Source organism: Mauremys mutica, chromosome 8, assembly GCF_020497125.1.
Source record: "Mauremys mutica isolate MM-2020 ecotype Southern chromosome 8, ASM2049712v1, whole genome shotgun sequence".
NCBI lineage: Eukaryota > Metazoa > Chordata > Testudines > Geoemydidae > Mauremys > Mauremys mutica.
The window spans coordinates 59,137,611-59,164,948 of NC_059079.1; the positions used below are offsets into that span (position 1 = coordinate 59,137,611).

The following is a 27,338-nucleotide window of genomic DNA, read 5'->3' on the forward strand; positions in this document are numbered from 1 at the left end:
GACATTGTGTCTCAGTTTTCCCATCTGTAAAACTGGCACTTCTCTGCTATAAATGATGGTGCATACTAATCGTATCAGTTATAGCTAATGACACTCAGGGCTGCCCGGGGGGGGGGGGGGAGGGGGCGCAAGTGGGGCAATTTGCCCCAGGCCCCACAGGGGCCCCCACGAGAATATAGTATTCTATAGTATTGCAGCTTTTTTTTTTTTATGAAAGGGGCCCCCAAAATTGCTTTGCCCCAGGCCCCTCGAATCCTCTGAGCGGCCCTGATGACACTGTCACATATTCCTGCAAAGAGTCTGGTGGAAGCACAGTATCTCACTACAAACATAGGCCTTGTCCACACTTGTCCTTAATGTGCTGATATATGCATTTAAAACTTGTTCTGTATCACCCTCTAGTGACTGAAAAGGGCACATTAGATTCAGTGGCTGGCTCCTGTGAATCTCTCAGTTGTTGCAGCACACAAAGAGCCTAAAATCCCTCTGTGCTCCCGTTCAGAAGTGCATCGCTGTTAGGGTGACCAGACAGCAAATGTGAAAAATCAGGACATGGGGTGGGGTATAATAGGAGCCTATATAAGAAAAATATCCTAAAATTGGGAAAAGGAACAGGAGTACTTGTGGCACCTTAGAGACTAACACATTTATTTGAGCACAAGCTATAAATTTGTTAGTGTCTAAGGTGCCACATATCAGAGGGGCAGCCATGTTAGTCTGGATCTGTAAAAGCAGTAGAGTGTCCTGTGGCACCTTATAGACTAACAGACATATGGGAGCATGAGCTTTCGTGGGTGAATACCCACTTCGTCGGATAAGGTGCCACAAGTACTCCTATTCTTTTTGTGGATACAGACCAACACGGCTGCTACTCTGAAACCTAAAATTGGGACTGTCCCTATAAAATCAGGACATCTGGCCACCCTAATCGCTGTCCACCTGCTACCAGCCTTGAATAAGCAATACTAGAAGAAACAGGCATCCAGCATCAGCCCTCTGCTCAAAATGAATTATTGCTTTTAAATAGGATTGCATGCCTCAGCCACCCATCTGTCTACTTTCCCTACAAATATCTCTGAGCTGTCTTCCCCACTGCTCTTTATGGATGGACCACTCACTTCAAGCCAATACCTTCTCCACCTTCAAATCCTTTCTCAAGGGCGATTACAATTGAGATGCCTGTAGGGAATTGCCAGCTGATAATACAATGGGGATTGCCAATCTAAATAAAACAGGTATTTTACAGTAATTAAAAATATCTCTAAGTGCCTTAAAGTTGCCAAACTGTGCTCAGAGCTCATCTACATAACCACTGTTACCTTTGTCACCTTCTCCCATCCCCTCCTTTTGTTGGTTATATTCACTTGTAGTGTCTTGTCTTAAAACAGACTGGGCTCTCTTTGGAGCATGGACCACATCTTTCCATGTTCATACAGCCCCTAACACAACCCTGGCACATTGACCATGCTGCAAATACATCATAATAACAACACAACTGAGACTGCAGGGGGAATGTAGATAGGCAGAAGACCTACTCAGATGAAAAACTCCAGGGGATCGTCAATGAACACAAATGGTGAGGAGGACACTGGCTTCATGTCTCATGTGAGAGATGGCATTTCCAGAACCACAAGACCCTCTTGCTTAAGTTCAAAGGCAGCAGGAAGAGCACCACCTAGTGGAAGTTCACACAATGCCAAACCAATAGCCACCAAGTGGCCCGACCTCACCAGGGACTGGTTAGAATGAGGGTGTGCTGTACGTTGCCTATGCTCTAGTATCAAGAGGTGAGGAGCACAAGAGCTGCTTTGTGCTGAATGAGTGCTCTGTGGTGGTGATAAATTGAGCACAGTGGGAATCAGTGTATAGAACCACATAGCTGTAGGGCTGTAAGTGATCTCAAGAGGTTATCTAGTCCAGTCCCATGTGCTGAGGCAGGACCAAGTATACCTAGATCATTCCTGACAGGTGTTTGTCCAAACTGTTCTTAAAAGCCTCCATTGGTGAATTCCACAACCTCCCATGGAAGCCTATAGCAGTATCTAATAATCCTTGTTAGCATGTTTTTCTAATATCTAATCTAAATCTCCCTTGCTGAAGATTAAGTCCATGACTTGTCTTACTTTCTGTGGACCTGAACAACAACTGATCACCATCCTTTCTATAACAGGCCTTAACATCTGAAGACTGTTGTCATGTCTTTCCTCTGTCTTCTTATTTCAAGACTAACCTTGCCCAGTTTTTTTAACCTTTCCTCAAAAGTCAGGTTTTCTATGCCTTTTATCACTTTTTTTCTCCTCTGGACTCTCTCCAATTTGTCCTCATTTTTCTTAAAATATGGTCCCCAGAACCGGACACAGTTCTCCAGCTGAGGCCTTACCACTGTCAAGCAGAGCGGGACAATTACTTCCCATGCCTTACATACAACACTCCTGTTAATATACTCCAGAATTACTTTAGCCTTTTTTGCAACTGCATCACCTTGTTGACTCATATTTAAATAGTGATCCACTATAACTCCCAGATCCTGTCCAGCAGTACTACCGCCCATTTTGTAGTTGTGCATTTGACTTTTTCTTTCTAAGTGTAGTGCTTTGCACTTGTCTTTATTGAATTTCATCTTTTTGATTTCAGACCAAAGTTATTTTGCATTCTAATCCTGTCCTCCAAAGTGCTTGAAACCCCTCCCAACTTGGTGTCATTTGCAAATTTTATAAGCATACTCTCCATTCAATTATCCAGGTCATTAATAAAAATATTGACTAGTACTGGACCATGTAATGGACCCCACTAGATACATCTCCTCCAGTCTGACAGCAAACCATTGATAACTACTCTTTGAGTACAGTCTTTCAACCAGTGTTGCAACCACCTTATAGTAACTACATCAAGACAACATTTCCCCAGTTTGCTTATGAGAACGTCATATGGAACTGTATCAAAAGCCTTTCTAAAATCAAGATATACCATGGTCCAGGTTGGGTACATTACAGCTTTCCCATCTCCGCCAGTTATCAGGAAACTTCCAGCCACTACATACGCCAGTTCTGGACACGGATCCCACTGGATGCTGTTGACACAGTGGTTAAAATGTTGGCAGCCTGTCTCCACTAGTGCTCCCACTGTTGAGCTGCACTGGTTCCAGTCCACTGGTGAGAGAATAAGAAAAATCACAGCTGTTGTAAAATGGTGACACTTCCCCCCCTCACAGGGCTTGGGTGGGGTGTGTGTGTTGTTTCATTAGTTTTGCAAAGAGCTTTGAGAACTGGATGGAAGCATGTGGCAAAAATACTGTTCTAAAGTTCCTGTAGTTAAACAGTGCTTTAATCTAGGCACAAGCAAACTGGGACCACGAGGAAGTTGTCTTAAAATGAGAGAAAACACCTTTTCTTGAGGCAGGACAGGTGGTTTGGAATAAAGAAGCACTGACCTGAACTTCCCCTGCATGTGACTACAATGTTTGGACTAAGAACCCTCCACCATGCCATGACATGCGACGCCACCTGAGGTCTGCTCTTCCCTGCTACGCCCTGTCTTCTGCTTCAGCTATTGGGAAGAGTCTATGATGGAGAGGTCTCAGAAGGACAGGCAGACCTGCTGCACTATTTACGGCCTTCCCTTGAGTCAACACTTACCATGTGCAGTGGCTGGCTCTGACCTCAGGGTAGGGCATGGGGAGCAAGTTTGGAGCCTAAACACCTTTGAGGCTCTGTCCCCAGGTGCCTAATACATATACCCCATCCCCAGAGTCTTTCTGGGAGGTAGAACAGGGGTTCTCAACCTTTTACTTTCTGAGGCCCCCACCAACATGCTATAAAAACTACACAGCCCACAACAACTGTTTTTCTGCATATCCAATAGATTAAAAGCCAGGGCCAGCGTTATAGGGTTGCCAACTTTCGAATTGCACAAAACTGAACACCCTTTCCTCGCCCCCTTCCCTGAGGCCCCATCCCTTCTCTGAGGCCCTGCCCCCACTGACTCCAGCCCCCTTCCCTCTGGTTGCTCACTCTCCCCCACCCTCACTCACTTTCACCAGGCTGGCTCAGGGGGTTGAGGTGCAGGCTCTGGAGTGGAGCCAGAAATGAGGAATTCGGGGTGCAGAAGAGGGCTCCAGGCTGGGACAGGGGGGTTGGGTGCAGGAGGGCGTTCTGACCTGGGGCAGTGGGTTGGGGTGGGGGTCTGGGAGGAAGTTAGGGTGCAGGAGGGGGTCTGATCTGGGGGAGGGGGTTCACAGTGTGGGCTCTGGCTGGCAGCACTTACCTCAGGTGGCTTCTGGTCGGCAGCAGGCTCCCTGCTTGCCCTGGCTCTCCACTGCTCCTGGAAGTGGCCACCATGTCTGGGTTCTAGGTGGAGGCACCGCCCCCGCATTCCCATTGGCCACGGTTTCTGGCCCACCGGAGCTGCGGAGGCGGTGCTCAGGGCAGGGGGCAGCACATGGAGCTTCCCTGGTCACACCTGTGCTTAGGGGCCGTAGGGACATGCCGGTTGCTTCCAGGAGATGTGTGGAGCCAGGGAGCCTGCCTTAGCCCCACTGTGCCACCAACTGGACTTTTAATGGCCACCTGGTCAGTGGTGCTGACCACAGCCACCAGGGTCCCTTTTCAACTGGGTGTTCTAGTCAAAATCTGGATGTCTCATAACCCTACGGCACTAGAGGGTGGCAAGCAGGGCAATTGCCCAGGGTCCCACGCCGGGGGGGGGGGGGTCCCGCAATTAAGTTGCTCATGCTTCAGCTTTCTTCCCCATGCCCCAGCGAGTCTGATGCCAGCCCCGCTCTCTGGTTTATTTTTATTTTGCCGGAGCCCCAGAAACCTGCTCGCGTTCCCCCGGATCCTGGGACTCCTGGGTGAGAACTGCTGAGTTAGCATAAATGCAAAGTATTGCCCCTCCCCCAAGTTAAGTCAGTTTCTCTCCTCCTTGCCTCTGACCGAGGGGAGAAGGCAGGACCGGGAAACTGGGGGAGAGGCCCGCGGGGGTCCTGGCGCTGCAAGGTGGGGACAGCACAGAGCATTGGCCGGCTGCCCAGAGCCGGGGTGCGGTCCGGAGGCGGGGCTGAGTGGGATCCGGACTCGGCACGAAGCAGGGCGCTCGGCGGGCGCGGCGCGGCGCGGCCCGGCAGGAGGGAACCCCGGAGAGGGGCGGGCGCTCCCGGGCCGCGGGAGGCGGGGTCGGGACGGAGCTGCCCGCAGTCCCTGTTGGAGGCGCTCGGGGCGGTGTTCGCTGCCCGGAAGCCAGCGCAGGCTGCCCGGCGCGGAGGAGCATGACGGCGCCGCTGGCGGGGCTGCTTCGGCTGCAGCGCGGCAGGTCTGAGCTCGGCCCCCCTTCCAGCGGCCCCGGGGCAGCCCCCTCTTCCCGCCGTGCGCCGCCCCGCCGGCTTCCCGCACCCTCAGCTGCCCGCGACCCCGGCCCTGCCCCTCCACGCCCCGGGACCCCGGCCCTGCACCGCCCCGGCCGCGCTCTCCACCTGCACCGCCTGTGTTCCCTTGGAGCCCCAGCTCGGCTCGCTCCCGCCCCTTCCTGAGCTCCCAGCCGCAATCCCCCCTGAAGTCCCACCCTCTGGGCGCACGCCTCCCATCCCCTGCAGAGAGCGGGGCAGGGCTGGGGCTTTCCTGCCGGGCGGTACAGTGCTGCCCACTCTTGCAACATGGGGTTTCTTTTTAAAGGCGCTTAGCTCCTTGGGATCTCGGGATTAGGTGAGAAATCGCGGTTTTGCGCCTTTCCCCGTTAAAGTAAGTTTCTAGCTCTCCTGATTGTGGAGAAAAGTCTGAAAACAGGGCCTGAGAGTCCCTAAAAGCTCTGAACCCAGGAGGCAAATAGAAAGACTCCGCCCCAATTTTTATACGTGTGTGTGTGTATATATATATATATATATATATATATATAATTACATGTTTTTTGAGTGCTTGAGGTTTGGCAGTACTGCCGCTGTTGCAGTGACAGGGTTACAAAGAAAATCTAGGAGTAGGCACATGGGAGACTTTGACACTGAGCAGAGGGCAGCCTCTTCTCCAGCAGAGAAACCTCAGGTAACCCCAGGCAGCCTTGTCTTAGGGACAAAAGTGTTAAGAAATGGCAGTGGTTAAATTTCACCACCTGCACCATACTTAACTCAAACCAGGGTGGTGGTGGCTTATTATTTAGGTTGTACGTAGAGCAACCTCATTGTGCTAGGCACTGTACAAATATATAACCAAGAACAGCCCTTGCCCCGGAGGTCTAAGTACTATTGGATCCAGTGTTATTGGAGTCTTTCATCAGCAGTAAACTTCTCTCCCACTTTGTTTTTTAAATTAAGAGTAATGCAAGTTTAACCACTTTATGGAGAGGTTATAGGCAGTCTCCTATGTACAGTCAGCAATCTTTGCTGTATAAACTACTTTCAATGATACTTTTATAACCAAAATGCTTTATGAAATGCAGCTGCTTCTGGGGTGGGAAGGTGGCAACACAGCACAGTATAACACCAGTGCTTACTCTTTTGTTGCAGGAGCAGTGCTTCAGGTAAACAGCTTCTGGGATTGTCCTCCCTGAACAATGACATCCTATCACAGTCTTGCCGGAATTATCGAGCAGTGCTGTGCACTGAGCTGACAAAGCCATTGATTATTAGGAACCTCCCATCCCCTTCTCTGCAGCTCCATGAGGTACTGAGATTGATATGTGCAGAATTGCTGATTATTTCAAATAATCTAATCTCTTAGCTGGCAAACCCATCTACATCCCTGTGTCTCAGGTTCACAGCCTTGGAGTCCTATGCTAGTCCTCTTGATTTCTTTCCCCTACACCAAAGCTATTGGTAAATCTTGCCAGTTTTTCCTCTTAGACATCTCCAAGATCTGCTCTTCCTCTTCACCATCTGCCCACCCCTGATTTGGTGCTCTGATCATCTCTCACTTCTACTACAGCACCCTCCTCCTCACTTAGTCTCCCTCACTGTCATCCACAATCCATTTCCCATCCCAGTCTTGGTCTGTCTTGACCGTTTACATTGCAAGCTCTTCAAAACATGGACTGTTTGTACGGTTCCTAGCACAATGGAGCCTCTAGATTCTACTGCAGTAATAATACAAGAATCTTTTCATCCGTAGAGCTCAACACACTTTACAAAGGAGTCAGTATCATTATCTCCCTTTTACATATGGGGAAACGGAGGTGAAATTGATTTGCCCAGAGTCACCCAGCAGACTAGTGGCAGAGCCAGGATTAGAATGCAGAGCTCCTGAGTCCCAGTCTAGTGCTCCAGCCACTAGGCCACACTTCTTCCCTAAATAATAAGAGCTTTAAAGATGAAGGTTGTGTGCGAACTAGAAAGGAGAAGAATTCAGTGAGAAAGAGGATGGGCTGGGACTTTAAAACAACCACTGGGTCAAAGGCTTTAGTGACTTTAGTTGAGTCCTTTCCCGTCTGAGTCTCAGGTTCCCTGTCTGTACTATGGTGGCAATCCATACCTCACAGAGCTGGTGAGAGGCTTATTTCATGGTTGTACTGCACTTTGATCAAGGAAAGCCCAAGTGCTAATTATTATTTTATCAACACTAGGATCAGGTAAAATAAGGTGAAAATCCATAGTCCAGTGCTTAGTGCTCGTGTGTACACAAATAACGTATTATGTGAAGGCACAGAGAAGCACATTGAAATGAACAGCTGATAACAAATCTGTGACAATCAGGGTCCAGACACCCCAGGATCAATTGAATCGATTGTATAGAATATTATTGTACTATAAAAGTGTATTGAGTGAGGGATCATATAAGAACTGGTGACACACTAGTCATGAATAGCATTGTGTGATGTGTACGGATGGTGTGTAAACAGTTATGTATGTGTGCTGGAAACATGTTCCTAAAAATCTGTTCTGGGGGCAGACTCTTTGGAGGCAGTAAATGTAATAATTTCTGTGGGCATCCAGTGAGAGGGACTGGACACAACAGACACATCTCTGGGGAACTTGGGAACTGGGGTTCGCTGGCTGTTCCCTGCAAGGCCAGGTTAAGATTGTCAGTCTCAAAGAGTTTGCTGGTGAGGTTGACGGATGTTCTGGCAGGGTGCTGACGCCCAGTCCAAGCTCCAGCAAAGCTGTCTTGCTGAGGCAGAAGTAACACAGTGGCTGACAGTTCTGGGTGCGCTGAGGAGAGTGTCAAAGAAATAAGCTTGTTAAAAGAATAGTAAAGTAGTACATAATAGAAAAGTATCCTGAGATAGTAACTGCTGTTCAGTGGATACTATCTTCCACCAAAACACTGGGGGTCAATGCCTCCACTGGTGTAAATCTGCATAGCTCCAGTAAAATCAATGGTACTACCCTGGTTTATACCAACTGAGGATCTGGTCTGTGCCTCAGAAAACATGGGAGTCTTTTGAGAGAGGGATGAGCCAGTGGGTTGGGTTCTGGCCTGGGACTAGAAGAACTGCAATTTGATTTCCTGCTCTGCCACAGACATCCTGTGTGGCCTTGGGAAAGTCACTCAGCTTCTTTGTGCCTCAAGTCCCCATCTGTATAATGGGGATAATAGCCTTGCCCTCCCTCCCAGGGGTGTTGTGAGGAGAAACACATGAAGGATTGTAATGTGCTCAGATACTGTGGTAATGGGGACTATATGGAAGTACCTGGGAAAGGGGAGAGCTATTTTAAAATGCCAGTGCAGTGAAGTCATCTGTTTAAAATGTTTCTATTGCTTGAAAAGTTCCATTCTCTCTTGCAGGTCAGGGTTGGCGTCCATTACTGTGGAGTAAATTTTGCGGATATCTTGGCCTGTAAGGGTCTGTACCAGGAGAAGCATTGTCTTCCATTCACTCCTGGTAAGTAGGAGTCTGTCTGATCTGTGTTTAATTCTGAGTGAATTTAGTGCTGGGGACAGATTGACAGTGCTGGGGAATAAAGCTATCTAGCTGTAGAATAGGTGCAGTGTAGCCTTTGATGAATTAACACCAATTGGGGTGGTGATTTTGTGTGTCATGAATACCCTGTCCATTAGGAAGCAGGCTGAGACCTCCTCACTCATTTAATATAGGCAACTGAAGAGCCAGAAGATGGATACAAATTGTGGACCTTTCTGACCTTGACTGGAGTCAGACCAACAGCCTTGAGGTGGATGTCTTCATGTCTTACTGGCTAATTATAAGGAAGAAAATATTTAAATATGTTTTCCAAGACATTCCCAGGCACAAGGGGGTTGGGATGGACTTTCCATTCTTAACACTCAATAGTCCTTTGTCCTTCCACAAAGAGACTGGCCCACAGTAAGGGTACGTCTACACTACCCGCTGGATCAGCGTGTAGTGATCGATCTATCGGGGATTGATTTATCGTGTCTCATCTAGACATGATAAATCGATCCCCAAATGCGCTCCCCGTCGACTCTGGAACTCCTCTGCTGCGAGAGGCAGAAGCGGAGTCGACGGGGGAGCAGCGGCTGTTGATCCTGCGCCACGAGGACGCAACGTAAGTCAATCTAAGATACGTCGACTTCAGCTATGCTATTCTCGTAGCTGAAGTTGCATATCTTAGATTGATCCCCCCCGAGTGGAGACCAGGCCTAAGTGGGATGTGTATTTGCCCAAGTTCTGCCTCCTTGTAGCGATCCATTTCTTGTTTTTGTATACTGTCATGCTGCTCTGGGGAAACTCTCTGTGTATCCCTGCCTCCAACGCAGTGCTTAATATTTGCCAGGGCTGAGTGCTGGCACTTCTGGTCTTGCGGCATCAGTTATGAATGTAAAAAATTTGCTTGAGCCCCGGCACCTCTTTCATTACAAATTAAGCTCTGCCACAGCTTTATGGTTAACCACATCCAGCTAACACACGTTTTGCATCTGTCATCTTTAAGTCAGGTTTAGCATCATATAAATTAAAATGTGCTCATTCTACTCTGATGGATTTTCCTAGCATAGACAAGACCTCACTATGGCCACCAGTCTCTTATCACCTCTCAGTTATATAGAGCTTTGTATTTTCAAAGCGCTGGGCAGAGCTTAACTAATTAATCCTCATGATGATGCTGGGTGAGAGGTTGGTAAGTATAATGAAACACACTTTACAGATGGGCAGGGTGAGAGACACAGAGGCTATGTGCCTTGCCCAAGGTTGCTTGACAACTCAAAGGCAGAACTGGGGTTAGAACTCAGGAATTCATAACACCCACCAATGCAGTCTAGGTTACTATGCTGCCCTTTAAAGCAGTGGCTCCCAACCTTTCCAGACTACTTTACCCCTTTCAGGAGTCTGATTTGTCTTGCCTTTGTCCCCAAGTTTCACCTTACTTAAAAAATACAAAAGTGTCACAGCCCCCTGTTACTGAAAACTTGCTGACTTTCTCATTTTTACCATATAATTATAAAATCAATTGGAATAGAAATTTTGTACTTGCATTTCAGTGTATCTTATATAGAGCAGTATAAACAAGTCATTATATGAAATTTTAGTTTGCACTGACCTCGCTAGTGCTTTTTCTGTAGCCTGTTGTAAAACTAGACAAATATCTAGATGAGTTGATGTACCCCCTAGAAAACCCCAGCGTACACCCAGAGGCATAGGCACCTGCTCCCGCCAATGGGTGCTTGACCCCCTTCTGCCCCCGGCCCTTCCCCCACTCCACCCCTTCCCCCAAGTCCCCACCCTGCCTCTTCCCACCCCTGCTCTGCCTCCACCCTGCCCCCATTCCACCCTCTTCCCCAAGTCACCACCCCACCTCTTCCCTGCCTCCTCCCTTGAGTGTGCTGCGTCCCCATTCCTCCCCATCCCTCTCGGAGTGCCGCCAAACAGTTGTTCACAGCAGGCAGAAGTGCTGGGGGAGAGGGGGAGGAGCAGGAATGCAGCAAGCTGAAGGGAGGAGGCAGGGAAGAGGTGGAGTACCCACACAGTCAGTGCCTATGCCCAGAGGTACACATACCCCTGGTTGAGAACCACTGCTTTAAATACTATGTCTGCAGGGATCATTCTGTATAGTGTGTGTGGCTTTCTCCATGCTTGATATTCTAGGCATATGCCCTCCTCTTGCTGAATTCCTCCTGCCCCCAACCACGGAACCTCCTGTTCTTGTAGTGGTGAACATGCAGCACCTCTGCTGTGTTTGTTTGCTGCACTAAAACCTTCAGGCTTGAATATCTCCTTCAGCCCTTGCCAGCCTGGGAGCTGACAGTCCCACTGATGCCATAAGAACCCCTCTGAAGACAGACACCCACATAGCTTTTACTTTACAATGATTTTAGAAAAGTCCTGACTTCTATTCTACTCCCGTCCATTTACCCAGTACTGTTTTATCAGCCTGTGTTCCCACAGTGCCACCTTCTGGCTTCCTAGCAGCTTTGCTTCTAAAATCTTCTCTAATGCAGCCTTCAAATGCTGGCTGTATCTCATATGTTGTATGCAAACCTGTGCCATCATGGATAATCCGGTGATTGGTAATCTGGCAAATACAGTCATTTTCAGAGTTAAAAATCAAAGAGCAGCTGGACTCTGAGCATCTTTGGAGAGCCAAGGTGGCTGAGGTTGTATCTTTGATTGGACCAACTTCTGCTGGTGAGAGAGACAAGCCTCCGAGTTTACACAGAGATCTCCTTTGACATTTCAATCTTTTCCAAGCACTGCACTATCTTTGCCAGCTAGTGGGCGTAGAGCTGCTTGCATCTGCCACACGAGGCTAACGTTAGCTGAACTCACTATCTCTCTGCTCTCCCCGCCCCAGTCCAGAGCTGGAGTAGATGAGACCCCTAGATCCTGTCTGCAGAGGACAGTGCTGAGTGCAGCTGGGGAAGTGTCCTGGCTCAGTGTTTGTGGGATGTGCATGTCTTTCTCCTGCTTTAGGAATGGAGTTTTCAGGGATGGTGATGGAGACTGGAGCGAAGGTCAGCACAGTGCAGGAGGTAAGTGAGATGTAGTGGTGCTGGGGTTAGGAACGGATTCCCAGTTGATCAGGGAGTATTGAGGATGCAGTGTGGGGATACTGTTTAAGCCATCTGCACTATAGCATATGCGAAGTTGTGAGCTCTGCTTGATGGGTTGGAGGTGTGTGCGGGAAGGTGGTAGTATTGCAAGTCCCATCAGAGAGAGGAATAAGGATCTGGAAAAAGAAGCAAAGGTGGGAAGGGCGGGTCAGGGGTGGGTGGGGGAGGTGTCTGATTAATGCAATTGCTGCCTGAACTGTTATCAGGTTTAGTTTGTGCTGCTTGGGTCCTTCGGGGGAAAGAAGGAAGATCAAAGACTTAATCCAAAGAAAGAGGCGAGGTCAAGTGATTGTTCTCCTCCTAACACCTGTCCACTGGTGATTTTCCGGCAGGGAGACAGGGTAATTGGTGTGACTGGCACTAGTGCAATGGCTGAGGAGTGTGTAACTGATCAGAAGGTAACTACAATTTAAATATACATTTGTCTTCCATTATTGCAAAAGGTTTTATGTCTCATGTTTAGTTTTTGGCTCCAGTGAGATCTTCCAGTGTGTGACTTTCTTTTTGATGTTTGTTCTCCTGCCCTCATTGCCATGGGCTAGGGTTTATTTGGAGAATCCTTGAAAACATGGAAAGGGCTGATAAGAAAAATTGCATTAAAACTTATTTGGGTGAAATTAACGGTTTCATATAGTGTAATGTTTAGGACAGTTTGACAACATGCTTCTGTATCATGTTCAAAGTGCTCACTAAAGCTGTTGGAAAAAACAGAATTTCATCCTTTATCCCTCTACGGGATTAAGAGTGTGGCTCTGTCTATCTCCTCATGTAGATGCTGTGGCCAATCCCAGAAGGTGTTTCTTATGAAGAAGCTGCGGCATTGCCTGTGTCTTATGGCACAGCCATTTTGGCCCTGGAACATAGAGCACGCACGCAGCCAGGGTAAGTGGTCAGAGGAGTCCAAAGCATGACATGTGTCCAGCAGTAATGATATTTAGCCTTTGCAGAGTGCACTTCATTTGCAAAAAATCAAACATCATATCTCATAAGTAGAGCTGGTTGCAATATTTTCAACAAAACGTTTTGGTCATTGGAATATACTGTTTTGTCAAAGTCTAACTGTTTCATGGAGACCTATTGATTTTGATGGAAAAGCTTCTGAGATCCAGGGTGGTCTCTCTGCTCACTTCTAGAGAGAGAGCAACCCCCAGATCTGCAAACCTGACCTTTTCAATACAAAAAGACATTTTGACATAATTCCATTTACCAAAAAACGCTTGAAAGGTTTTTGCTTGTGTTCTGTATTGGAACGAAAACAAATTTCAAAGTCTGGAAGGTTGTCACGAAACAGAATTGTTCTTCAGCCAGCTATACTCATAACATCTAATCTCCCGTACTAGGCACACATCAAAATAATGTCAAGGCACTCAGTGAACTCATTAAGTATAATTGCCACTATGTAGATGGGGAAACAAAGATGTAGAGGAGGTCTTGTGGCCAAGGTCATGCTGTATGTTAGTGATGAAGCTGGGAATAACATCCAGGCATTCCCGGTTTCTAAACTCTGCTCAGATCACTAGATCAGGCTGTCTCTTTGTCCTGTGGGGAGTGAGGCTGCTCTGTTTCCCTGGCCCCTGATTCACAATGAGTTTGACAAGAGTGTAGTGGAAATTAATGGGCATTGTGTGTATGGGTGAAGATGTTTGTTTCGTTAAGTGTCACTGTCCATACCGAGAGTGAGAACCACAAAGTAAACCAGAACTGGATGACAGGTTTCAGAGTGGTAGCCGTGTTAGTCTGTATCAGCAAAAAAACCAGGAGTACTTGTGGCACCTTAGAGACTTAACAAATTTATTTGGGCATAAACTTTTGTGGGCTAATCCGATGAAGTGGGTTTTAGCCCATGCCAAATACATGGCCAAATACATTTGTTAGTCTCTAAAGGTGCCACAAGTACTCCTCGTTCTTTTTGCAGAACTGGATGCTGAATCCACTTTGAGGACATATGAAGCAACACTCTTGGAAAAAAGAAAAGACTCAGATCTGCATCCATTAGTATTTTGTGGGAAAATACTAGGATAGAATAATAGCTTCTAGGGATGGAAATGACCTGTTCTGACAGACAGCCCATCTCCCTACCCCTCCCAGCCAGGGCAGATCTATTCTTTACAGTATATTTTCCAGTCCTTTGTGTTTTTTTAAATGTCTCAAGTGATGACATGTCTGCTGCTTCCCTCAAGAGATTATGCTACTGTCTGGTTTCATGGGGTGCGCTCAGTGGAGGGCTCACTATGCTAGGCTTTGAGTCCCAGTCTGTGTTTCAGGGTTTTGTCTGATTATAAGGGCAGTGATGCATAGTTCAGTAGTGGATGGGAGACCCTTCCAGGCTGACATGGGACGTGCTGGAGAGGCTTGGTGGTCTGGGAGTATGGAGGTGTGAGGGTCCTGGGTTCATATAGCAGGAAATCCGTCAAAGATATTGATGGTACCTTTACATTTATGGAGAAATGAGTTTCATGGTTAACACTGTACTGGGACTTTTGGGGGGGAGGGGGGAGATCAGTTTTTTCCCTGCCACAGACTGACTGTGTCACCTTGGGCAAGTTACTTAATCTTTGTCCCTCCATTTCCCCATCTGTAAAATGGGGCTTATTCCCTACTTCGGAGAGATGACATATATAAATATAATATTGACTGATGTATGGGAGGTGCTCAGATACTATGGTAATGGGGTACCCAAATGGAAGATGGTCACCTTGAAAAGGCAATACACTAGTCGACAAACTGTGTATGTGTTACTTTACAATTGTTCAGTTCTCATAGCCTGCATGAGGGGTGCTTTTATAAACTGAAAGTACACAAACGAATTGATAGCTTTTCAACAATTTAAAATTACATATTTAAAAAAGGATTTTATACCCTTGTTATGCTCTTGGCGAAAAGGTGAACCTGCTGAACAGAGTGATTTTTATAAGCCCCAGAAAACACTGCATATTGCTGTGAAAATAGCTGGTAGGGTTGTGCTATATCCCAGGCAGGCAAATTGTGTCCAAGTCCAACCTGTTGTTTAGCTGAAAATTAGCCTTGCTGCCCAATACCCGTGCATGCCATGCATTGCTCTGCTAATTTATCCTAAGACAACGGCTCTCCTTTTGGATGAGTAGGCTTGTACTGTTACAGGCAGGTCTTAAGGGAAACATTGGTCCCTTTGGGAGCAAAGGAGCCTGTTAGGGAATTTTTTTACTGCTGGATTGGGATTTGGAAGTGCAGCAAGTGCTCTGTGGAGATTTTAGGGTGTGTATGTGGAATAGGGAGAGTTATAGTGGGTTTGCCTTTCCAGCAGCTGAATTATAATGCTTTAACCCCCCCTGGACAATCTCAGAGCTCTTTACAAACATGTTTGAATAAGGTCTCCAAACTCACCTGTGAGGCACATGAGCATTGCTAGCATTTTATAGATGAAAAGAACAAAGCCAGAGAGAGAACTGACTTGCCCACATTGACACAGGCCGTCTGTGGCAGAGCTAAGAACAGCATCCAGAGACAACTCTTATGCCTTAACAGAAAAAACGTCCTCTCCCTGCAGTGTAGGTAACTACATTCCTGCCCCAACTCTGCAAACAGCACAGTTTGCTGCAGGACTTTGGAGCTGTGCTCCGGCTCCGCTTCAGCTCCAGGCAAAAACCTGCAGCTCCACTGCTCCGGAGCTGCTCCAGGCTCCGCTCCAAAGCCCTGGTTTGCTGTTACACCTGAAGTGGAGTAAATGTATATCTACTTGTACAGTCCTTGAAAACCAGCAGATATTCTCTTATCAGATCACTTCACTTTGGAATGTAAAAGATTCACACTCGACTGGGGATAGGGTGATTAGTTTCACCCAGGTATGAATTGGTGTTTGGGAAAGGTCAAGCTCCCCTTACTCATGCCTTTGGGAAAGATTCTGGGAAAGAGAATGCCACTTAAGATGGGGAAAATTCTTACTGTTGAAATGGATCATGGGGAATCAGTTGCTGGAGTCTTTTTAAGCTGACCAAGGAGATCTTGCATCTTCAAAAGAAATGGGAAAATGAATTGTTTGCAGGCAGGCATGCGATGCAATGCTTTCCTGTTGTGGAGGGAAGCTCTGTTCATTTCAGTCTCTCTGTCTCTGTCTTAGGGAAACGGTTTTAGTGACAGCAGCCGCTGGGGCCACGGGGCTTGCTGCTATTGATGTAGCCGCTAATGTTCTCAAGTCAAAGGTATTTCCCTTTTTCAAATGAATCTGTATTCTACATGCATCCCACTGTAGTAATGACTGTGCCTTTTATAGCACACTCCATCTGAGCATTCAAAGACCTTTCCAAACACTAATTAATTAAATTTAACAAAGTAGGCAAGTAGTATTCTCCATTTTCAAGATGTGGAGGTTGGGAGTTGCCCAAGGTGTGTCAATGAATTATTGGCAGAGCGGGGAATAGAACCCAGGAGATTAGTAAAATCAGAGGGGCTGGTAATCCAGTAGACTAGACTCCATCTCTCAGGCTCCGTCTCTCAAACACAGTGTGCGCGCACACACACACACACTAATACACTTTCCCCTTGTGAAACACCTGCCTTCCGTGTGCTCCTGCTATGGGCTCCGTTGTGGATCCCCATCATTTCCCTTGAGTCTTTCCAGTGCAGAATGGAGCTCTTATCCAAGTGGGAGATAGAGGGGGGATGTTTTCAAAGGTGCCCAAGTGACTTAGGCTCCTGAGTCCCATTTTTAAAAGTGATTTAGGTGTGTCAAGGTTCTTCCCCCACTCTGAACTTTAGGGTACAAATGTGGGGACCTGCATGGACACTTCTAAGCTCAATTTACTAGCTTAGATCTGGTAAAGCTGCCACCAGCCAGAATTTCAGTGTCTGGCACACTTTCTGTCCCCCCAAAACCTTACCCTCCCTGGGCTGCCTTGAGGGACTTCACCAATTCCCTGGTGAACACGGATCCAACCCCTTGGATCTTAAAACAAGGAGAAATTAACTGTCCCCCCTACTTTCCCCCATCAATTCCTGGTGAGTCTAGATCCAATCCCCCTTGGATCGTAAAACAAGGAAAAATCAATCAGGTTCTTAAAAAAAGAAAGCTTTTAATTAAAGGAAGAAAAGGTAAAAATTATCTCTGTAAAATCAGGATGGAAAATGCTTTACAGGGAACTTAGATTCAGATAGCCCAGAGGAAACCCCCTCTAGCATCAGGTTCAAAGTTACAGCAAACAGAGGTAAAAATCCTTCCAGCAAAAAAGAAACATTTACAGGTTGAGAAAACAAACATAAGACTAACACGTCTTTCCTGGCTAGTTACTTACAAATTTGAAACATGAGACTGATTCAGAAAGATTTGGAGAGCCTGGATTGATGTCTGGTCCCTCTCAGTCCCGAGAACGAACAACCCCCAAACAAAGAGTACAAAACAAAGAACTCCCTCCACCAAGATTTGAAAGTATCTTGTCCCCCTATTGGTCCTCTGGTCAGGTGTCAGCCAGGTTTACTGAGCTTCTTAACCCTTTACAGGTAAAAGAGACATTAACCCTTAACTATCTGTTTATGACAAGGTGCTTATGAGCCTAATTCTTTTTGAGAGTCAATGGCACTTAGGCTCCTAAGCCACTAGGTCCATTTGAAAATTTCAGCCTTTAGATTCGAACCAATGTAGATCTAAGGGAAAATAGTGTTTGATGTTTATGGGAATAAGAGATGGATTTCTTCCAACCATCACAGTATAAATCAGGTTAGGAAATAGTATGCTGCTAGGGTTTTTGACAGAGACGCTACTTTTTTTTTATATATAAGTAGAACATCCCACAGTAAAAAGAACTGCACAAAGTGACAAGGGAGAAATAACTCCAGTTCAAATGGTTTGCTGTGTGTGATAGAAATCCTACAAAGCACAGCGTCTGACTGGAGAAATCTGGAGCAAGTAATTCAGCGGCAGGTAGGATTTCACTCAGAGGGGAGACTATTATGCTGCCAGGGATGTAAAACTCCTCCAAATCAACTGGGATATGTTAAAAATCCCATGGCACATTTGGTAAGAGTACTAGGCTTAAACCCAGACCAGAGAGCAGTTTGGGTCAATGCAGTCTCTCTAAGGCCGGGTCTACACTGTGGGGGATCGATCTAAATTACACAACTTCAGGTATGTGAATAATGTAGCTGAAGTCGACATACTTAGATCAACTTACCGTGGTGTCCTTATGTCCATGGTGAGTTAACTGCTGCCGCTCCCTGGTCGACTCCGCCTGCGCCTCTCGCGGTGGTGGAGTACAGGAGTCGACAGGAGAGTGCTCAGGGATCGATTTTATCGCGTCTAGTCTAGACGCGATAAATTGACCCTCACTGGATCGATTGCTGCCCCCCGATCTGGTGGGTAGTGTAGACATACCTTAAATTTCCCTGCAGTTTCAATTGCAGCTGGGACTGGTCTTCTCTTTCTGCCTTAAGTTGTTATGTAGTGCTGCTGTGTGTTATTCAACAGCTGCTGCGTTCCATCCCAGCGATGGCTGTTCTTCAGTGAATGGTACAGTGACATAGATACAGTATTTGTTTAGCATTTTAAATTTGTAAAGCATTTTTTGAGACATTGACATAGAAGATACATTACTTCTTTTATTTAAGCTTTTATTTAAGTTGTTGGTACTGTAATAATTATGGTAACATGCTAAGGCACCTATTGTATCACTCTGAGCAGAGATGCCTTTATTATTATTATTTTATTTTATTTGTATTATCATAGTGCCTAGGAGCCTCAGACCCCATTGTGCTAGATGCTGTACAAACACAGAACAAAAAGACGGTCCCTGCCTGGAAGAGCTCACGCTCTCTTCCACCATGTAATACTGGCTCCTCCTTTGTTTTCAGGTGATAGCAGCAGCTGGAAGTGATCACAAATGCAACCTGACCCTGCAGAAGGGTGCAGCCCACAGCGTGAATTACACCCAAGGGAGCCTGAAGGAGGAGGTGAAGAAGCTTACAGATAACAGAGGGGTCAATGTAGTTCTTGACGCTGTTGGAGGGGACATCTTCAAGGAGGCGTTACATAGGTGAGTTGAAATACAATTCCAGTCGCGTTCCGAGTTATGTGCATTAGGGGTGTGAAATGTGTGGTCTCCATGCTTCAGAAGGATCCAGTTGAAACTTCAAGGGAATGTAGGGAGCCACCAGAATGTAATTCTGCAAGCTGGAGTTTGGGCATAACACCCAGGCTCGCTCTTTACAGACCACAGATGTTTAGGGCCTTGATTTTTTTCACATGTAATTAGAAAGGGGGGTGTCATGCTGGGGCGTTGGTTCAGTACTGACTGGGAGAAAGTGTCTCTGATTAATTAGCAGAACCAGTTCATGCAGAGCCAGTTTCCCTAGGAGGCCCCATGCAACTACTAGCTAGAGCTGAGGTTCTGAAACTTAATAAAGAGATAACTTTGTGAATAACCCTCACTGGCAATCGCAGCATGTACCTGTGTCAACTACAGTAACTGCTCACCTGGAAAAGTAACAGTAGGAAAATATTTAATGTGTTTTCACCTGTCCTTAATGCAACGTAAAAGCTAGAAACAACATGGACCAGTCAGCATCATGTGACCAGCCAGCTGTTGGCAGGCCACCAGCAAGTGCTCAAACTTGGAAACAGTTGGCCCAGATGCTCCCCTTTTAGTTGACAAATTTTGATGAGATCCTACCTGCAGATGGTGCAGCGAAAAAGTCCTCTCTTCACTGACCTAACACCCTAGTATTCAGTTTGAGAGTGTTTCATTAAGGACCAAACTCTGGTCCCACTGAAGAAAAGGCAACCCCCGCTTTTCCCCAGTGCAATCATTATTTTACCCTATGCTTGCTCTTCCTCACTAAATACATCTCCTTTCCCTCCCCCTTGCAGTTTGGCTTGGGAGGGCAGGATTGTGGTGGTGGGTTTTGCTGGAGGAGCAATCCCCTCTGTCCCAGCCAACCTGCTGCTTCTGAAGAATGTGTCTGCCTTGGGAGTGTTCTGGGGTCGATACCGGGAAGAGGACTTTCCTGTTTTTTCGTCATCCATCTCCTCTGCTCTTTGGTACTGCCAGGAAAGACGGATCCAACCTCATGTGGGAGCGGTCTTCAACCTGGAAGAGGTAAAGTGCTGCCCAAGATGCCACTTATTGGCAGGATTCACAGCTCTCTGAGAGAGGCTGAATAGAAGGAAGAAGCTGTCTAATCTGGTGGGCTGCTATCAGCACTCCCCTGGGGGATGGGAAGGCCCAAAGCTTGAGCCCCTGTACAAGGACGCTGGAACAATTTGTATAGTGGGGATGCTGAGAGCCATTGAACCAAACTGTAAACCCTGTTCATAATGGAAACCACTTCAAGCCAGGGGATGCAGCCACTTCCCCCTCCACCCCAGCACCGCTCGTTCCAGCACTTATGCCCCTGTACCTCTTAGGGAGGGAGAAATATGAGTTACAATTAAGAGACATGTGGGTTTGATCTGTGCCTCAGAACTAACTCTAAACTCCAGTATCCGCCAAGAACCTGTCATCACTACAGGAAGTAAGTGCTGCTGTTGATTAAATTAAAACCTTGGCATGCGTATTTTCATAAACTGTGATGACCTTATGCAGTGTCGAGCTCTCGGGATTGCTTTGTTTACAGTTAAGTTTTATGTCTGAGTGAATTTTGTGTGCGGTGAATTCCCTCTGATTCGTACAAAAAACCCTCCAGTTTCAAACACGGCACAGAACCTGGTTCTTTAAGAAATCCCGCCCCCCCCTTTTTTTTTTTTGCCTGCTTCATTCCAGTGTTGTTGGCTTTAAATGTCTCCAATATGTTTGATGATGATTTAGAGTATTTATGTTTTGGAAGTGCCAGGTTGGGGCCCCCTTGCGCTAGCCATGGTACAGAGCTGTAAAAATGACAGCTCCTTTTGCAAAAACCTTACAATTTAAGAGGCAGTAATACAATGGGGTAATTTATTTATTTTTTTAACGGTGAATTGGGGGATGCAGCTATGTCTTAATTTACATCTTTCACTCTGGGAGCTATTAGATCAGTGGTTCTCAACCTGGGGTCTGGGGCCCCCTGGGGGCTGCTAGCAGGTTTCAGGGGGGTCCTCCAACCATGGTCAGCGTTAGACTTGCCGGGGCCCAGGGCAGAAAGCCAAAGCCTCACCGCATAGGGCTGAAGCCCGGGGCCGTGAGCCCCATTACCCGGGGCTGAAGCCGAAGCTTGAGCAGTGTAGCTTCACGGGGGCCCCTGTGGCGTGGAGCCCCAGACAGTTGCCCTGCTTGCTACCCCCTCACGCTGGCCCTGGCTTTTATATGCAGAAAACCAGTTATTGTGGCACAGGTGTGTCATGGAGTTTTTATAGCATGTTGAGGGGGCCTCAGAAGGAAAAAGGTTGAGAACCCCTGCATTAGAGGCGTCGGAATTACACATTGGTTAGTAATTTTCTCACATTTCAGTTCCTGGATAATGGAAGTGCCATGAGATGGTCAGCTCTTGTGTTATTTCAGCCTCAAAAATGGATCCCTGAAGCAAAAAGCCCACAAAGAGCAAATTCCAATACAAATATGGAGCTGTTTGTTCCTGCAGAACAAACTGCATTGCAGTGATGACTTGCTCAGGTCAGCCAGACCTGTGAGCCACTCGGTCACCGCTCTGCCTCAGCAAGAGTGAGCTTTGCTGCTAATAAGTCATGTGTCAGCTCCTTGGCACGCCATCTTGTCTGCCTTGCCAGCATACTCTTCAGGACTCTGCCAGTCCAAACCTTGACACACTGCCTGTCCCCCAAACTTCCCCTGGGGAACCCAGATTCAAACCCCTTGAATCTCACCAGAGAGAGAGAAACAGCCAGTTCCCCTCCCCCCCTTCCCTCTCTCCAGCCTGCTCCGGAGAGATACACACCGAGTCAAATCCTTGACTCAACACAAAGAGGGACTCACCTCCCCCTCCTCTTCCCTTGAAAATGCAAACCAGAGAAGAATCAATCAAGTCCTAAAAAGAAAAGAATTTATTAAAAAGAACAAAAAGAAAGTACACTATCTCTGTAATACCAGGATGGAACAATACACAGAGTCTAACCTATAAACCTGGAGAGATTTCCCCCTCCCCCTTTCTTTCTCAGTAAAAGCAAAGTAACAGCAACAGAAATAAAGATATTCCTTCAGCAAAACACACAATTGCAAATGTAGAAATAAACTTATAATACTAGTACGCCTTTCTAATACTCACTAGACTGAATAGATGAAAAATACTGCAGAAACCTGGGAGGACTTGATTAAGATGTCTGGACTCCCTTAGCTCCAAAGAGAGACTTAACACAAACAAAAACACAGAAAAAAAAATTCCCTCCACAGAGATTTGAAATTATCTTGTGCCTGATTGGTCCTCTGGTCAGGTGTTCATCAGGTACTGCTTGTTAACCTTTACAGGTAAAAGAGACCTTAACCCTTAACTAACTGTTTATGACAAAGTCATGTGTCAGCTCCTTGGCACGCCAGCTTGTCTGCCTTGCCAGCATACTCTTCAGGACTCTGCCAGTCCAAACCTTGTCTTGCTGGTCAATCAGTGAGCCTCAGTTCCCCAGAGACATCCTTCGATACTGTTCAGTCCCTCTCATAGAAGTTGTTAAGTTCGCTGCCTCCAGAGAGACAGAGCATACTGCAGTGTGTTAGATTAGCAGAAGATGTAATCTTCACTTCACTATACAGCACTGAGATGGTTTTGTAATAAAACAAGAATAAGTTTATTAACAAAGAACATAGGTTTAAATGATTTCAAGTAAGAGGGAAAGAAACATGAAAAGTTACAAACAAAACACACTTTCTAGTGACTAAAACTTAACTTCAGCAAGTTACAATCTTTTGCAAAGCAGGTTTCTCACTTATAGTCAGTTCCCAGAGACTTCAACTCCCTCGGTTGAGGGATCTGCCTTTCCTCAGACATCAAGAGTTCTGGCCTCTTGTGTCCCTCAGGTGATGAATGCCAAAATTTTTTACTGTTTCAGCTTATATTTTCCAAAATCTATTGTCTCTGTTTCAAGAGGCAGGAAGGCTTCCTGGGGGTAACAGCCTCCATCCACTGCCCTGATTCTTAAGAAGTCATCTCTCCCATTTGCTAGTTTGATGGCTTTGTTTACCTTCCATGTAAATCTATTTCCATTGTTTCTGGCTTCGTCTTGCTCAATTTACACTGGTGACAGAGTCAAGCGGCTAAAACAACATTCCTTTGTCTAGGACAGGCTAGGCTTATGCACTGTTTCCCAGCCACATTCTACGAATATATTTCCAGCACTGATTCTTTAATTCTTTATACACTGCCTGTACATACACCACACAATATTATTAGTGACCAGTATTTTATAAGTTTGTGTATGATACCTTACATGACACCTCTTAGATATAGATGATGACAACAGTGTGTTGGAGCAATGAGTGTGTCAGGCCTGATGTGAGTTATGGTATATAGAGGGCCCTCTGGATCACAACTACCACCTATTGTACTTTAGAGTAACACTTTGATTGCATTTAAATTCCACTATTCATAGCGTCACACACACACACAATTACATCTCAAACCTAAAGAGAATGTTAGCCACTTAAACCAGACATCTGTGCCTCATAGATGATGGGTCAGTGGCAACAAGACTGACGAGGAAATTCTGGGAAATGCTACTGGCAATAACAATCTCTGATATTTTCAGTGTCAGACTTTACAGAGACCAATCTGAGTAACATTGTTATGAGCTGATAAGAAAGCACCAGGTACCCTGAGGGCCATTTTGCCCAAACTCCTTAGCATGATGAATGAAACTGGTACTGACTCTATCTTCACCTTCCAATAGTTGAAAATGGCTGATAGAAATAGTTAGGCTGAAGATAGAGAAATTAACCCACCTGGTAAAGGATTAAGCCTTTGGATGTCTCTAATACTACTCCATTGTGAGTGGGAAATTTGATCTCTGTGAATTTCCATTTTTTTGTGGGTAATGATTTTAATTGGGGTATGCATGGGGGTAAAGAGGGGCATGGTTCTGTGTTTGTGACCAAAAGCACCCCTCTATTCACATGCTTCACACCCTTGTAATAATCTTTGTACAAAATATGCCTTTCGAGGTATCACTGGAAAACTAATAACTCACTGGTCAATATTATCATGGTGAAATGTATGTAGCAACATTCTATGCAAAGTAATGACATCCCCATGTATGACATTATTAGCACACGTTCACTCCCACACAGCCTAGGCAACGGTTGTTAAGCAGGTCTGTCCTAAACAAAGGCATGTGTATAATGTACAGATAAGTAGTAAACAGAGTCCTCGAGTCAGTAAGAGGGGGAAATGGCAGGCCACAAAGCAAATTTGCACTTCAGCAGACACAGGAGAGGAGAAAAAAGGCACGGAGCCTCCTTCACCACCAGCTTCTATGTCACCTTCTTTACTGCATGAATAAACTTTACTTTGAAAGGTAACCTTCTGAAAACTGCTTCAGAGGTTCACTGGACTATACAAGAAAGGGGCAGAGAACCCCATGCTATCTCTCTTTCACTTGAGAAGACAAAGGCCCCAGCACCTCTGGGCCTTGGAGAGAGATCATGACCAAGGAAATGGTCAGTTCCCATCTTGCTGGAAGGAGGTGTGTGTGTGTGTGTGCGCGTGTGCGTTTTGAACAAAGCCTTGAACCGAAACTTGCTAGATTAGGTTTTAAATGTTTAGCTGCGATTTCACTTTTATTTGCTTGTACCCATTTCTAACTCATCTCTTATACTTGAATTCACTTAAAGTCCTGTCTTCTTTTGCTAACAAACTTATTTTATTTTTTAATCTAAACCCATCCAGTGCTGTGTTTAAACAGAACTGTAACGGTTGACTCTTTACAGGAGCAGCGAATCTTAATATCTGGACTGTCCAGGATGGGGATGGACAGTGCAGAACAAAGTTTTGTGGGGAAACTCAGGACTAGTAGTGTGCTGGGGTCACCCTGCAGGTACTAACCAAGGCTGGTGGAAACCAGAGTGTGACCGATGTGTTGCTGACAAACTGCTGGGGTCAGAGCTGCTTGGCCAGGGCCGCAGCTATACACAGACATTCAGGGTGTGACTTGCATGCTGTTTGTGGGCAGACCAGGTTGTGAGCTACAACAGCAAAACATCGTGAGGCAACCAAGGTTGTAGGGCAGCTGCTGACATAGCCCCTCGCTGGCCTGGATTGCATTCCAGAATGTGCCAGTGGTAAAGTCACTAGGTCAGATTTTTAAAGTGTTCCAACCCTGGCCTCTAAAACTGCTCCTGAAATCCTTGTGCATGATTGTTTTTCCTGCATGCACAAATCCAAGTTTTCATGTGCCCCAAATATTTATACACACACAAAGTCGCAGGGCGATTTTTTTAAGACCACTCCTAAAAATGTGGCCAAATACATCTGCCCTCTAGAAATTACTGTAGAGAATGTAAATTAAGGTGCCTACAGTAGCAATGAACACTTGCAGGAGTGTGGGTGGGTGGGTATGCCCTTTTGTATAAACAACTGAGGTTTTGTGCTTGCAGGTGAATGAAGCCTTTAGCCGTGTAACCCAGCGCAAGTCAACAGGAAAGGTCGTCATCTCAATTAAATAAATCAGCCTGTTTCCTCAGGACACAGCCCCTGCTGCCGTTGGACTAATCAGCAGAATCACCCTTCTGGCTTATGGATGCAGACAGCCAAGTTGCGTCTACCCTATGATTTCTTGCATGATTTGTTTACCACCACCATTAATGTAGAGGGCTACGGGCTCCTACTTAGGGTTAGATGACATGATGGTATAAATACTTGTGCCCATTGCTAGAATTGGTGGAGTTGCACTGGCGCTAGACAAGCAATGCCAGGAGTCCTAGGGGAGACAAGCTTTCACTGTGACGGGAAGAGGGAGAATAGATGCAGTGCAGTGCAATTAATACAAATGTAAACCAGACTCTCTTTAAAGGAATCACCATTGGGAAATCTCCTTAAATCTCCAGGCCAGCCATGAGTTTTTAATTGCAGTCAGACCCTTTGTGTCATGACTTTCCTGATGTTATCTTTCCACATAAGCAAAGTGTTTTTAGCTTCTTGTAATGCAATTTAAGAGCTGGAAATGAGGAGAGGAATTAGTGCCGTGAGGCCAGTCAGTGCTCCACCCACTCTTTGAGAGGAGTTGCCGTTGGTTGTGATAGAGCGGCACTTCTGTATGTAGCCATTACAAAACAGTCAGCTAGAACCAGGCAGCTTGGGGTGAGGGGTAGAGTTGAAATGAAGAGACATGAAAAAACATGAGGTGGGGGCACAGCTTTTGCAACGTATAACCAGCCATTGGTCCATATCTCCTGTTGCCCTGCCTTAACCAGTGGCTGGCATTGCATCAGAAGAACCAAACAACCTCCCAATAATTGCTTTACCCAGCCACTTGCATGTGGCACAAAAGACTTCATCCCTGACTCCTGTGTCAGCTCAGCTTGGTCCCAAGAGGCGTAATTACACGAATGGTGACCTTGGTGAGTGTCGCTGCGAACAGGAGAGACCAGTCTGAGACACTGTTAACAAACACCATTGGCTGTCTCGAGCCTGCCTGAAAAGAACTGGACCCATCACATCCTGCTGAACGTGCTCTGGTAGAACTATTTGATGTGACAATACCTAAATTCCTCCACGCTGCTCTGACTTGCAGTCCAAATCTGTATGCCTCAGAACTTCTGTCAGACTAGAGCGCTTTCTAAATGTACAATAAGCTTTTTGGTTTTCTTAACATGGCTTTGCTGCGGCTGTGGAGACCAGGCTGCCTTGCTCTTGTCTTTGCTGCTGTGGCACGATGACCAGCTACCCTGGCTTCTGTCCAGTAATTTGGAGGAGCCTGTAAAAGTCTTTCACTCCTTAAAACATGGCTGATTCCTCAGATTGCTACCAGCTTCCTGCTGCAGGAGGCTGGTGTCTTGGTTGCTTGTTAGTGTCCTACATAGTTGTGAACAGTTAGAAAAGTTCTGCAAATGACAGCTTGTTCAAATAAGCTTCAGACTAGGTGGTCCTGATGGTCCCTTCTAATCTTAGAGTCTGTGAATCTAAGCTGTGGGACTGGGGGCCACAAACATAAGAATGGTCAGACCAAAGATCCATCTAGCCCAGGGTCCTGTTTTCTGATAGTGGCCAATGCCAGGTGCTTCAGAGTGAATGAACAGAACAAGTAAACATCACGTGATCTATCCCCTGTCGCCCATTCCTAGCTTCTGGCAAACAGAGACTAGGGACACCATCCCTGTCCATCCTGGCTAATAGCCATTGATGGACCTATCCTCCATGAATTTAAATAGTTCTTTTTTGAACCCTGATATATTCTTGACCTTCACAACATCCTCTGGCAAGGAGTTCTACAGGTTGACTGTGTGTTGTGGGAAGAAATGCTTCCTTTTGTTTTAAACCTGCTGCCTTTGGTGTGCTGTGTGCGCATTCTGCTTACAG

General features: G+C 46.3%; 1 protein-coding gene across 1 annotated transcript; it reads left to right on the forward strand.

Annotated features, from left to right (window-relative positions):
- Positions 1-5,201: 5,201 nt before the first annotated feature.
- Positions 5,202-27,090, forward strand: LOC123375637 (quinone oxidoreductase-like protein 2). The gene is made up of 10 exons (XM_045026722.1): positions 5,202-5,307; positions 6,491-6,647; positions 8,706-8,802; positions 11,806-11,864; positions 12,278-12,343; positions 12,718-12,827; positions 16,042-16,123; positions 18,765-18,946; positions 19,780-20,008; positions 25,418-27,090. Exons 1-10 carry the CDS (start codon positions 5,264-5,266, stop codon positions 25,484-25,486), a joined length of 1,095 nt encoding a protein of 364 aa, XP_044882657.1. The 5' UTR covers positions 5,202-5,263; the 3' UTR covers positions 25,487-27,090.
- The last annotated feature ends 248 nt before the right edge of the window (positions 27,091-27,338 follow it).

Excerpts from the sequence above, each read along its gene's own strand:
- LOC123375637 (XM_045026722.1), top strand. The coding sequence starts at position 5,264 with ATGACGGCGCCGCTGGCGGGGCTGCTTCGGCTGCAGCGCGGCAG. Across the intron at positions 5,308-6,490 it reads CTTCGGCTGCAGCGCGGCAG|GAGCAGTGCTTCAGGTAAAC; the intron begins GTCTGAGCTCGG and ends CTTTTGTTGCAG. Across the intron at positions 12,344-12,717 it reads AGTGTGTAACTGATCAGAAG|ATGCTGTGGCCAATCCCAGA; the intron begins GTAACTACAATT and ends CTCCTCATGTAG.